The sequence below is a fragment of the Papilio machaon genome, chromosome 23 (assembly GCF_912999745.1).
Source record: "Papilio machaon chromosome 23, ilPapMach1.1, whole genome shotgun sequence".
Lineage (NCBI taxonomy): Eukaryota > Metazoa > Arthropoda > Insecta > Lepidoptera > Papilionidae > Papilio > Papilio machaon.
In genome coordinates this window covers 5,615,234-5,628,818 of record NC_060008.1, presented here as the reverse complement: position 1 = coordinate 5,628,818, position 13,585 = coordinate 5,615,234, and the positions used below count along the sequence as shown (strand labels likewise).

The following is a 13,585-nucleotide window of genomic DNA, read 5'->3' as shown; positions in this document are numbered from 1 at the left end:
TCTTTATAATATTAGTAAAGATAAAAATCTACTCTGCTCTCCGGTCAGGGTAAGTTTTATAAAGGAGAATAATAGAGAGGACACTTTGTTTTTGTTCGAATGTTTCCACAATGGAATCCAACTGTTATATTTAATCTATCCCTCGATAGCACTTCATTAACAAGTCGTCTTAAGATAAACTCATATTGAAGTGGTTTTATCTAAGTTGTTGTGAGTCAAGGATCATAGCTAAATTAAAGCTATTCTAAATTTTAATATTTTATTGATCCTCCACTCACGGATATTACACATACTTTTGTCAAATTATTGAAATATAAGGGAATAAGGTATTCTTAAATTTTATAGGTAACTTAGCGGTCGCCTGCGACTACGTCAGTGCAAAAAAAAATAGTCCCATAAAGTCCCGTCAATATAAGTCCAGCCATTACACGGATCAAACGCGGCCTTGCGGGCGGACATACAGACAATTTTTTTTTTTTATTATTACATATACACACTCCACATTTACTAATATGTATAAATGTGAAAAGTTTTTTTAAATTCAGCCTTCTTGAATTTTAGTTCGTTGACATAAAACCCAATAACGTTAACCCAAAATTGAAGAATTTTATCTAAACGACATTTTAAACGTTACGTAATTTAAAATGGATGTTAATTGATGTCATTAACATTTAAGCTACCTGTCAACGTTTCCGGACTCAAATTAAGACTGTCGAAGTGATAATTATAGAAAACAAATCATTTAATCAAAGCAGGAGACATTCAATTGCACTCAGAATAGTTAAATAGTTAGTGCGGGAGTATCTTAAGTATAGTATGGAATCTACTAAAAATGAAATATAAGTAATAAACTAGTATAATTTTGTAAAAGAAAACTGAATTTAATTAATTATCGTACCGTATCCGACAGTGGATATGGTGTGCATGCTCACGGCCGCCGCACAACGCCTGCGCCGGCCGCGGCTAATTATCTGCAAATTGATGCTTCAAGACCATAGTAGAATGGGGTAGACGGATATCACAAAAATCTTAGATTCCGGAACCGTCGAGCATGTATGCTTTTTGTTTGTGTGTTTTATTTATTTCTTTTATGCGTGTAAAAAAAGCAGTGTGCTAGATTGAAAGAAAAAGCGATAGAAACGCTAGATTATCAGATGATGGAAATGATTTTTAGAAAATCTATTATGTCTGCCTACCTCTCAAAGTTACGTGCGTGATTTTTAGTTTCTATTAGCTGTGCCGGCAACTTCGTCCGCGTGAAATACTGTCATCGGGTAGCATTTTAATGATGTAGGCTAATTATTTTACTTGAATTATAAAAACATACAACATATTAAACTTACAAAACATTCATAAAAACTTCACATATTCCCATACAAACTTTCATCACCTATTTAATCCCTTTTGTTATTTTGCATCTTTGTGAGTAAAACTTTTACGAACTTTGAATACCATATTTATTTATATCAAACTAGCTTTTACCCGCGACTCCGCCCGCGCGGAATAAAAAAAAAAAAAAAAAACGGGGTAAAAATTATCCTATGTCCTATTCCTGGTTCTAAGCTACATGCCCACCAATTTTCAGTTAAATCGATTCGGCCGTTCTTGAGTTATAAATAGTGTAACTAACACGACTTTCTTTTATATATATAAGATTAACAGCCTAAACAATAAGTTTCTAGCTACTAACTATAAATAATCCGATACTTCCATACAAATTTCCACCCCCACTATCAACTACTTTCTTCAAGATATAAACCTAAATGTCTTATAATTAATCCCTATATCTTAACCACATATCCATTGTAGCTTACGTGTGACGTTAGTTACCTAAATCCGCAAAAAATATGTTAATTCGATGAGCAATATCATATGAAATTATTTGTTTTGTAGAATTATTAAATTAGTACGTATGACGAAAATTAACGTTATTTCAGGCGATAATTTTTATGTGCAAAATCTTACATTTCGAGATTTGACTGTTAAATATTTTTAAAGTTATTCGCCTTTAGTGCAAGTTAGAAAACTCCATAATAAAATCAGAGTAACATAGACACACTTTAAGTGATACTAAATAAGGAATTAACATTAAATTTTCAAACATTTTAATGAATTTTGTCTACAAAAAGAAAGGTTAAAAAAGTTACCATTCCCTTCTGATCTCCTAACACCTCTTTTCACAACCAACTACACTCATCACTAAGTAAGTCGTGTAGTACATAGTACGAAATCAACACTAACAACTGTTTAAGTAAACTTTAAATGTATCTGATTGCGGCATTAACCATCTCACGTGGCCACAGCAAACAATTACTGAGTGTTTAGCGCTATGAATTTCGGTAAATGCATGTTATCACCGCTAGAGGACGCTCTAAATGCTAATACAAATTGTAATATACTAAGCTAATATCTACCTGTGGACTGAAAATTCATAAAGATAGGTTTACATTGATGAATAAGATTTTAACAAAATAAAACAGAATAAAAGATAACGGTGAATATAAAAATTTACATTGTACAGAATCTCTTTGTCTCAAATTTAAATTCTGACTTGATGTCTACGAGTTTAAAGGCTACATTATATTTTTTCACGGTTACTGTAGGATATATCTGAAACATACTTACGTTGTTAATTTCTTTATCAAATGATGTTGATGGATGGTGTCTCTGATGAGATATTATGATAAAATCTAGTTATTTTAAAACTAAATGAGTACTAAAATTAGAGTAAAATATCCCCAACATAACTTTGAGAAAAGCAAACGCCATTTTACGCACTATTATATGTTGTTTTGTTAAAATTTTGGCTCTACTGAGTGTATTCCTTTTTATTAACTAACTAGCTTTTACCCGCGACTCCGTCCGCGCGGAATAAAAAATAGAAAACGGGGTAAAAATTATCCTATGTCCCTTTCCTGGTTCTAAGCTACCTGCCCACCAATTTTCAGTCAAATCGATTCCGCCGTTCTTCAGTTATAAATAGTGTAACTAACACGACTTTCTTTTATATATATAAGATTACTTCAGAATATATTTACAGGACTTTATAAGTAAAGATGAAATGCTTTAATGTGACAAGGATGTGACAAGGATTCAATGTCACGGCGTCTTGTCATTTCCTGATTTAAAAAAACCGGAATTCATCACTCGAGTTAACGCGACTTGTAGCATTTTGTGATCAGATTAGAACCAACTGGGATATGAAATAATGTTATACTTAAGAATATGTCATCTGGTATATTTCTTTTCAAATATCTTGGCATTCCAAAGTCATCGGCCACTGCGCAGCGCCTCACGCAAAGTTAAAAGCCCAAATATCTGAAAATTACTATATATATAGTAGTTGACGCCCGCAACTTCGTCATGGTATTAATGAACACAGTTTAGTAGCCTGTGCGCTATTTCAGACTGAAATCTATATCTATTCTGAACTTTATCAAATACCGTTCAGTTGTTTTGGAGTTGTTAACAAATCCATCAAAACTTTCGCATATATTAATAAGATAGATTAAAAATATTGTTAAACAACGGCCACATACATATTACTAAGTTAACGCGAAGAACAAAGCATTTTAGGAGGAGAATAAATTTAGTATTTTTTTTTTTTTACATAAGATGGCAAACGAGCAAACGATCACCAGATACTGACCCATAGACATGCCCAATTGCAGATGCGTTGCCTACCTTTCATCAACGGAGAAGGGGACGCACAGAAAGAGAATATTTCCCCTTACTATGCGTCCCAATCCCCATCCCATTACAATCGTTTCTTTTATAAGAAAATGGTGGGAAGGGGAAGAGGACTGAAATTAGACCTCTTTCTTATACATGTTTGTTTAATATATTCTAAATAGGACATGTAATTTTCTCATACAATGAAACAATATATAATCATAAAACAAATTATACCATTACAATGCTTTAAGTTACAATTAAATTATAATGTAGATAATGGCAACAGACAAATATCACTTCTATTCCTAAACACATAAGGCATAGTTTCCATTAATATGTGAACATGACAAACTGCTTCAGTGTGAACTAGTCTCAAGTTTCAGGCGATCTCGACTAAATTACACATTACACAGTCAACCTGTACACCGTGATGCTACCGGTCCGGTAGTGATCCTATATGGTCCTAACATGACCGCACTAGACCAGTAAGACCAGTGGGTATAAAATGTAAAATTTTGAAAAGTGAATTTTTTAGTGTTGTGAATTTTTTTTAGATTCTGGAAAATATTAAATTAAAAAGTGTTTTGTCATTTACTTAGGAGATATAACAATAATAATTTATTTTCGAAAAGCGTTTTTTTTAAAGCTTGAGCCTTTTATGTTAAAGTATATCTGAACAAGTCTTAAATTGAATTTTTCCCCCAATTCACTGTAGTGTTAAAAAACGTAATGACGTTTAGATTTTTTTTTGTAAATTTTTAACATTTTTAATAAAAGGATAATAGATAAAATTACTTTTAATTGAGACAAATATTAGGATTAAGTTTTAAATAAAATCTGAAAGCCTAAAATCATGTTTAAATTTTTATTACATATCTCCTAAGTAACTAACACTGATAGTATTAAAATTCAGAGTTTAAAACCCCAAAGACAATCGATTTAAAAACGAATACAAACTATCCAATCACAGACAAAATTATTCCATAGTGTTTGTGTGAGATTAACGAATCTAAATCATGAAGTTTAAACGACAAACCTTGGTGTCAGGAGACACTTCAGAAGAAGAAATAGGACACAGCTATTTGGGAACTTTGGTAAGTGAAATCAGGAAAAAAGCCTTATACGACCATTTATAAAGTAACAGCTGAAGGATGTACTCAAGGGAACTTCCGAGATCCGTTTACTTGAGTTTTCATTACAGACACACTTGTTTTAAAACATTTTCATCTCCTTGAACAAAAAGAGACTACTTACTACCCTAATTTACCTAAATTTAATTACTTACCTTACTTACCTACTTTAATTATACCTAAATTTAATTATAGTAGCTTTTACCCGCGACTCCGTCTGCGCGGAATAAAAAAAATGCACACAAAATAAAAAAGTTCCTATGTCCGTCTATTAGTTCTAAGCTACCTCCCCATCAATTTTCAGCTAAATCAGTTCGACCGATCTTGAGTTATAAATAGTGTAACTAACACGACTTTCTTTTATATATATAAGATAAATTCGAATGTTTAGATGGATGGATCTATTAATACTTGTTTGAAGGTATCTCCAGAATGGCTCAACGGATCTTGATGAAAGGCATAGATGTAGAACATAGTATGGAAGAACACATACTAATTAAGGGAGCGAAAGCTAGTATGAAATTTAATAATAAAATTCGGTCGCAGATACTCGTTATCCTGTACGCTTATTCGGTGAAAAGTCGCCTTTTTAGGACTTAAGCTTAAATTAAAATTTTAAGACTTAAAATTATGTATACTTGAAAAAGGTAACTTTAATAAATAGATCTCTTATCATCGGGTTTTTAAAAGTAAAAAAAAACGTGTATAAAAATCAGACATGTTTTTACAGTCTAATAAATCTAACTACTTTACTGACAGGGGAATTTTTCTAAATACTTCCCCTACCATAGATAACATTTATTATTGAATAATTGGCCATAGATTACACAGGACAACAAAATCAAACTTTTTTTTTGTTGCATGAAGTTTTTCTACTGTTGTTTACTAATTTGGGTGCGCTGATTTCAAATCTACTCTCAGATTTTTTGTAGCAGCTCTAGTTAGTGAGATACAGGTACCGTCTTGAATTTACATAAGTAGTCGGTAGTTTCTATCAGTAGTGGTGTAACTTAACTAGTTCTTTTATAAATTTCATTATGTCTTCCTCAAGAAGGACGTGTTTAATAATCCTGATTGTTTTTGTGTTATTTGTGGAGAATATGTGTTCCAAAAATTTCATTTAAATGTGTCGGGCTTTGTGAAAAAGGCATACTTTGACTACTTTTGGTTTCCATTGCCGTCAAACGCTAAACTTTGGATACCAAGTTTGGTATGCAAAAGTTGTGTTGAATCTTTGCGACTACGGGCAAACAAAAAAAGATCCACTTTTAAGTACAAAGCTCCTATGATTTGGCGTGAACCATCCAACCATCGTGATGACTGTTATTTCTGTTTAACGAAAATCATAGGAATAAACCACAAAAATTGCTCTAAGTGGATATATCCAAACTTAAAATCTGCCATACGAACAGTCTTGAGTATTAGTGACACATCAACATCACAGTATGCATATAAAACTGGGGTTGATAAAACAGTTAGTAAAAGCTCTTAACAAAGATGGCGAATGTTTCAAATACATTGAAAAAGTGTTTCCAAAATTGAGTAGTGAGAAAATCAAAGGTGGTATTTTCGATGGCCCACAAATCAGGAAGTTGATAGATGATAAAAAAATTATCAACCATATGATAGCTGTCGAGAAATGTGCATGGGAAGAGTTTGCTTGTGTAGTGAGAATTTTTTTGGCCAATAGGAAGTATGACGGCTACATTCAGCACGTTGAACAGTTGCTGATACACTTCCAGCGGCTTGGATGCAACACTAGTATCAAGCTTCACTACTTTCACAGCCATCTTGACTATTTTCCTGAAAATCTCGGTGACCTGAGCGAGGAACAAGGAGAGCGCTTTTACCAGCATATTCGGAGAGATATCAGGGGTACTAGAATGAACATATGATGGCTGATTATTGTTGGAGCATTCAAAATAGTACTCATAATACATCTCACTCTAGAAAATCCAAAAAAAGGAAATTTTGTTCTGAATAAATAGATTTAATGAATTTTTTATACTTAAACTATGTGCATTTTCAATGAAAAACCCTGTCACTTCGTAACTCCAAAACTAGAGCTGCTTCATAAAAACGGCATATATTTTTGAAATCAGCGTGGAAAAACTATTCAGATTCATGTAAAAAATCTCATGCAACAGACATGCTGTAATCCAGTGTTATAAATATTTATGGATTACGAGTGTACTGACATCGCTTACGATGATTATGTTTCTAACATAGACGTGTAAAATTGTCTTTTAAATCATCACTTCAATGAATTACTTAGCTGTTGAATAAAGATTAGTAAATGTTGGTAATATCAGTAATAGAGGTGTGACAAAAATGTTCATTGTTTAAGCCACGTTGCCATAGCAACTGATATACGGACTCCTTTGAGGCATAAAAAATTAAACGATCAAAGGAATTCAAAAAAATGATTTGTCTGTTCCTTTTTTAAACAAATATCAGACAAAAGAATTGAAAATATAAAGTTTCGTGTTTAAACTTACTTAAAATTTTATAGTTCGAAGTTCAGCATTATATTTTAAATTACAGCATTTTATGTAACAGTAAGTGTTCACTGCTTAGTGTAAACACTAGTAAATTCAATGTGCCTGAAATCGTTCTTTGCGTTTTTTTTTTTAAAATAGGAGAATAAAGCGAGCAACGGATCGCCTAAAGTTATTATTTGCGTTTGCCACAAATTAGTATTTGAAAATGTAAACGCGTCAATTGTTTATCGTTTGTAAAATTTTTATAAAGTTACTAGCTTTTACCCGCGACTCCGTCCGCGCGGAAAAAAAATAGAAAACGGGGTAAAAATTATCCTATGTCCGTTTCCTGGTTCTAAGCTACCTCCCCACTAATTTTCAGTCAAATCTATTCAGCCGTTCTTGAGTTATAAATAGTGTAACTAACACGACTTTTTTATATATATATAGATAGATTTCGATATTGCGAGACAATGAGATAATAAAGTTTTATTTTGAATTACTATAGCAGTTGCACACAACTTCGCCCTCGCTAGAAAAATATAGTAATAAATATAGCCTATGTCACCATTAGATAGTGTTGCTTTTCGACAGTGCAAGTATTTTTCAAATCGGTTCTGTAGTTTCGGTGTCTATTCAATGCAAATAAACAAACAGTCATAGCTTTACTAGTGATGCAACGGAAGTGTCTTACCGGAACCAGAAACGGAAACAGATGTCAAAAATAAATTTTAGCAGAAACGGAAACGGAAGCGGAAACAGAAGTGTAAATAATAAAAAAACATATTTACAAAATTTTTTTTTTGGTAGGAACAGTTTGTATTCGTTTTTAATTTATTAAGGCATTGGACATCGGTGTCCTTTAGCCTTCAATATATATATTTTTACTGCGCTGCAATAAGTTAAAATACGTTTTTTTTTATTTATTTTCAGGAAACAAAATTACACTATTTACAAATTAATGTTCGCCAAACCACTCGTGTTGATAAACGACAAATATATTTCTTTATTAATACATTCACTGCTGACCACTCGGATCCGAGTGGGCAGAGCTATTAGTAGCGGCGCCTCCCCCTCGGATCCGAGCGAGGGGCCCGTTCACTTTGTAGTAGCCAGTAAGCCGCCGGTGTTTGAAGCAAGTCCATGTTGCTTTGTGTGGCCACTCTGGCAATATAGTCAACTAACGAAAAAGAGTATTAGTTTCATTCTTACAATGTTGTAGTTCGTACGGAGGCAAACATACAAATATCTTGTATCACATGAAACTAAGGCTGAACTTTATGTTATGTATGTATATTTTTTAAATATGTATGTCCTGTTTGTGTGTACGTGTGTGTGTATGCGTTTATGTTTATGTGTGTGTGTATATACGTGTGTGTATGTGTGGGTGTGTATGAAATGTTACAAGATCTTGAACCGAGAAGATAAAAGCTGGTTTTGATTAGTATCCTTACATGTTTTACTTAATATTCTGGAATTTGATGAAAAACTTGACTTTGTCAAAATCTTGTAACATATTAGTACACAGAAATGCAATCGTGGAACAAATATCTACATACGAGTATTAGTGAACTAAACCATTGCCATCTCTAGTGCTCAAAATGATGATCCCTAGCGCTCAAAATGATGATCCCTAGCGCTCAAATACAAAAAACATTATTAATTTATCTATATGTTCAAACACTCCCAGATATACTAAATAAAAATTCACCATAAAAAGTTTTGGCTCCCAGCTGTTACCTTTTTTTATTTTGTAAACAGTGAATGTGTTAAGTATCAAAAACACCAAATCTAGATTAGAAAAATATATAATTATTAGGCACTTGACTTGCAATCTGTAGGGCCTGGGTTCGAATCCCGCTATGTACCAATATGTTTTTCGATTTAGATATGTACATTTATCCGACGTTCCTACGGTGAAGGAAAACATAGTGATGCCGCCTGCATATATCTGAGAAAAAATTTAATGATATGTGTGAAGTCAACCCGCTCTGACAATGGCCTAGTCACCTCTAATTTGGGGTAGGCTCCGAGCCCCTCAGTGGGGATGTATAGTGAGCTGATGATAATAACGATCATGGTTATCACTTATTCAAAAGTACATTTAATAACTCGTAAGTATGAAATAGTCACATTTTGCCATATGTCAAATTTTGTATGGACAACAACTAGACAGTTTACTCCAGCAAGAGAAACTGATTGTTTCAAACAGCAGCAGAAAATATTACGCGCTTAAATTCACGAAAAAGTATGTAAACAAACAAATGCGACAAGTGCCGAAAGGCCGCGCACGGACTGCGCGTCTCGCGCCGCGCATTTGGATCTCTCAGCCGTCGTAAAGTTCCGTTTTATCTCCTTTATAAAAGTTGCGGAAACAGAAGCAGAAACGGATGTTGAAAAGCACGCGGAACTTCCGCACTTGCGGAAACGGAAACAGACATCCGTTGCATCACTAAGCTTTACTTCTTATAATAGCTGTCGCTCACGACTCCGTCCCTGCGGAAACGAAAAAAAACTTAATCATTTGCCTATGTGTTCTTACAGACCATATTCTACATCTATGCCAAATTTTATCAAGATCTGTTCAGCCGTTTCGCAGATATCTTCAAATTAACATCCATCCTTCCATCCATCTAAACATTCGCATTTATAATATTAGTAAGATTATGACTACGAGGTAACTGACGACGTTTTTTACACTTCGAATGTAATTTAAGATCCCTGGAATCGTTTCTTATCTAGAACATATTCCCATAGTATTTAGATAAACATTAGACGTAGCGGAATAATAGAACTACCTATAAAGATGTATTATCTAGACTTTATCTGCTGATACATCGTGGATACCAGTTTAATTTTATTTAATTTTATTTATAATATCTTTACGATATCATTTCATGATAAAAAAAAACAAATTTGGAATTTTAAACATATTAACTCTCCTTAATATTCCTTAATTGAAACACTGCGTGCTTTCAATTAAAGTTAACTTAACAAGTAATTATGTTCACTAAATGCTTTGATTCTCACACGCCCAATTTATATTCCGTGAATATAAAATTAGTAGTCTGTTAACGTTCAATTAGACTTTATCATTGAGCAAACTATCACGTGAGGTTCATCTCTACTTACATGTTAAATTTCACGGCCTTGCCGCCTCGTGGCGTCTACCATCGTTAGAACTTAAGTTACTATAATAGATTATTCCATCCATATGTACTACGAGTTATATCTCTTATTAAATATGAGATTATGTAATCTCTAAGATATAACTCTATTCGTTGTGACGAAAAGCAATTGAATAGTTCGTCTGTAGCCTCGCACCAATTAATGTCTATTTTCAAAAAAAGTTTCAGGAAGGAAATTAAGATGCTAGTTCAAAGTAAATAAAATAAACGAAGTGTAATTATGTATAATGGAAAATAATAAAAAAAAATTCACTTCTATTTTCCAATGTAAAGAAAGAAAATAATTATTGTATAGTTACTATTTTTATAGGAAAACTAACAATAGGAATTTAAAAAAAAAAATGTTTCTAAAATATTTTATTTAGTTGAAAAAAAAGTATAACCATTTGTACCAGACAACTCAGTAATATCAAAGTTGACGATCTATCGACATTTGTGTGAAATAAGGAAACACAGGCGTTGCGTGCGGACCACGACATTGCCACTTGACCCACCCACGACAAGCCTTAGCCCTGAATTATAGCCCTGCTTTGCTTGACCTCTCTACGACAGACGGTACTGTTAAATCAGAGGTCTATAAAGATGGTACCGGTTTTAGGTCCTGCTCACACCAGTTAAGACAAATCTAGTTAGAAATATAACTTAAATTCTTTAATCAACTTGATATTAAAAATATAAAACTGAGGCAAACTATGTTCTACTTCCATGTCAAATTTCATCCAGATCTGTTGAGCCGTTCTGGACATACCTTCTAACAAACATCCATCCATCGATCCAAATTTACGCATTTATAATACTAGTAAGATAATAAATTCTACCAAGAAAAGGTGGAAGAACCAAGTCTTAGTGCGAAGTTTACTGTGTCTTCAACCTTATGACATGTCCGTTGTTCTTTGATGACTAACATTTTGAATTAGATCAGGAAGTGAATCTTTAAGGGAAGTTGTGACACACTGAGAATTTATGCGCGAGGAAGACTCTTAAATAGCTCCAGTTTGAGAATTAATGCATTTTATTTTTGATAAAAAAAAACTGTAGGTTTATTTTTTAATTTTGAAGTGACTACGGTTACCAAACAACGCCAACTTTAAAAATGATGCTGTGTTTTGTCGGACATTATGTTGAACAAAGAAATCTTTCGCAAAACCGGACGTAATCTTTGAGTATAGCGTGCAGAATCCAGACACATCGCGTGCGGTCCTCAGTTCGAATCACTTGGTACTTAGCGATTATTTCCTATTTGTCTGTGTTCTGTAGACGACTGATTCTTATCAAACGAATACAGAATTGTTTGGCGTTATCTGATGTTGTTGATATGTAACTCTAGTTTGTATGTTTTTATTCTAATTATATAATATTATAGACATATAATTATCGTGTCACAATGTTAGTTACCACTCCTATGAAACGACTTCACCGATTTTTATGTAATTTTATTTGTGTATTTAATAAGTCTGAGAATCGGCTACTATCTATTTTTCATACCCCTAAATGATAAGGGTTGTCCACCCACTAACAATTTTTTTAATTTTTTGAAAAAATTAATAATTGTTGGATCAGCTAGTTTTTTTCAAAAAATTGATGGTTCCGTGCTGTATAGTTGGTTAATAATAATACAAAGATGAGTTTTACCAAAGAATTTCATGATATGTTTCTGCTGTGAAAACGCACTGTAGAATAAATCCTTTACTAAAATTAATTTCGTAATATAATGCCGTGAGAAATGTTAATTGTTCAAAAACTCAAGTGGAATAACATCTCAGGATAAAATAATTTCCCTATTTATGTGATCTACCATGTTTGAAGAACACTATGTTTAGCGCGTGACCGCGCGTCAGTTCCGGCAAACTATTTGACAACATTTGTTTAGCTTATTAACACCAGGTCTTTGACTTTATCACATTAACCCCTTGATATCCTTGGTGGTATAAAAGTATATGATGTTTTGCCAAATTCAAATACTCAGAATGTCAACGAAGGCCATTGGCTAAGAATTACCGTTACCATGGCAACCATCTATCTTCGCTGCTTGCAATTTTTGTATCTGTCTCACGTGACATTTTTTTTTCAATTTACTCACCCTGTAAGTTTAATGGCGTGAAAATATATAGCCTAAAACGTGTCGTAAGTATAGGAATACTTACGACACGTTTTAAAAAGTCCTTTTTTTATCACTAAAATATGCCGTGATTGCTACAATCCTGAGTTATAAAGAAGTGTGTATTTACTCTTTGTTATATTGGTATAGCTTTTAATGGGGAATAATATAAATAATATAAAGACATTTGAAGCAGTAAGTACTTCTACAATTGTGGCAATTGTTGAATTTACTTCATCAGGCGGTATTTCCTTTCCTCCCACGGCACGTCAGCCTACACCGTCATTTGTACGTGGACTCAGGTGTCAGCTGTGCGACTTGCGGGCTCCGGTGTACTGTACTTAGCTAAGCTAGTTAACGTCGTTTAGTTTGTAGGTCGACTTACATTATTATTAATGATTTCATCCTTAATGCTACAAATAAGTGGATTTGAAACTGTAGACAAATCTTTTATCCTTGTGTTCTCATAAAATATGTATACTCTTTTCATTTGAGCTGAAATGTTACTTTTTAACACGTTCACTGCTACCAACTCTCTCTGTTAGTACTGTTGAAAATTGTAAAAGCACTGAAGGTGTTAATGTTACCGTGGATTTACATTTACCAAATACTTGTAAAACAACATCTTGTTATTTCTTTCTTTTTTTTAATGAAAGTAGAGATAATAATATGTTTTTATACAAGTGTTTCAACAAAGATAATAAGATCATAATTACTAATTTAATTACCTAATCGTGGAATTCTGAGACCAAATTCCCCCATTAAGAATATACTAGTTATCTATGTTTTTCATATAATTTATACAGAGATTTTCGTCTCAGAAACCAACTTTAAATTAGCTCTAAATTTTAGTAGGACTATTTAAGAAGTTGGTTCACTAAACAAATATCAAGACGATAAAAAAATACCTACATAAGATCACTATTCTTATGCATTAAACACCTACTTATATCTAAGTTAGCTATGAACCCAGGTAAATACATTTCCGAGAATTGTCCACAAGTTTCAATCGAT

At 33.0% G+C, this 13,585-nt stretch overlaps 1 protein-coding gene across 2 annotated transcripts in view; it reads left to right on the top strand.

Moving 5' to 3' along the window:
* The window catches only part of LOC106707734 (chloride channel protein 2), a 50,647-nt gene that overhangs the window by 17,471 nt on the left and 19,591 nt on the right, over window positions 1–13,585 (top strand). The window contains exons 1-2 of one of the 2 annotated variants that reach the window (XM_045683815.1): window positions 4,106–4,169; window positions 4,589–4,769. The exons of the other annotated variant lie outside the window; for it this stretch is intronic. Coding sequence (XP_045539771.1) covers window positions 4,692–4,769 — 78 coding nt within the window. The 5' untranslated portion in view covers window positions 4,106–4,169; window positions 4,589–4,691. Of the gene's footprint in view, window positions 1–4,105; window positions 4,170–4,588; window positions 4,770–13,585 lie in introns of those variants that run through there. 2 annotated transcript variants of the gene reach the window in all.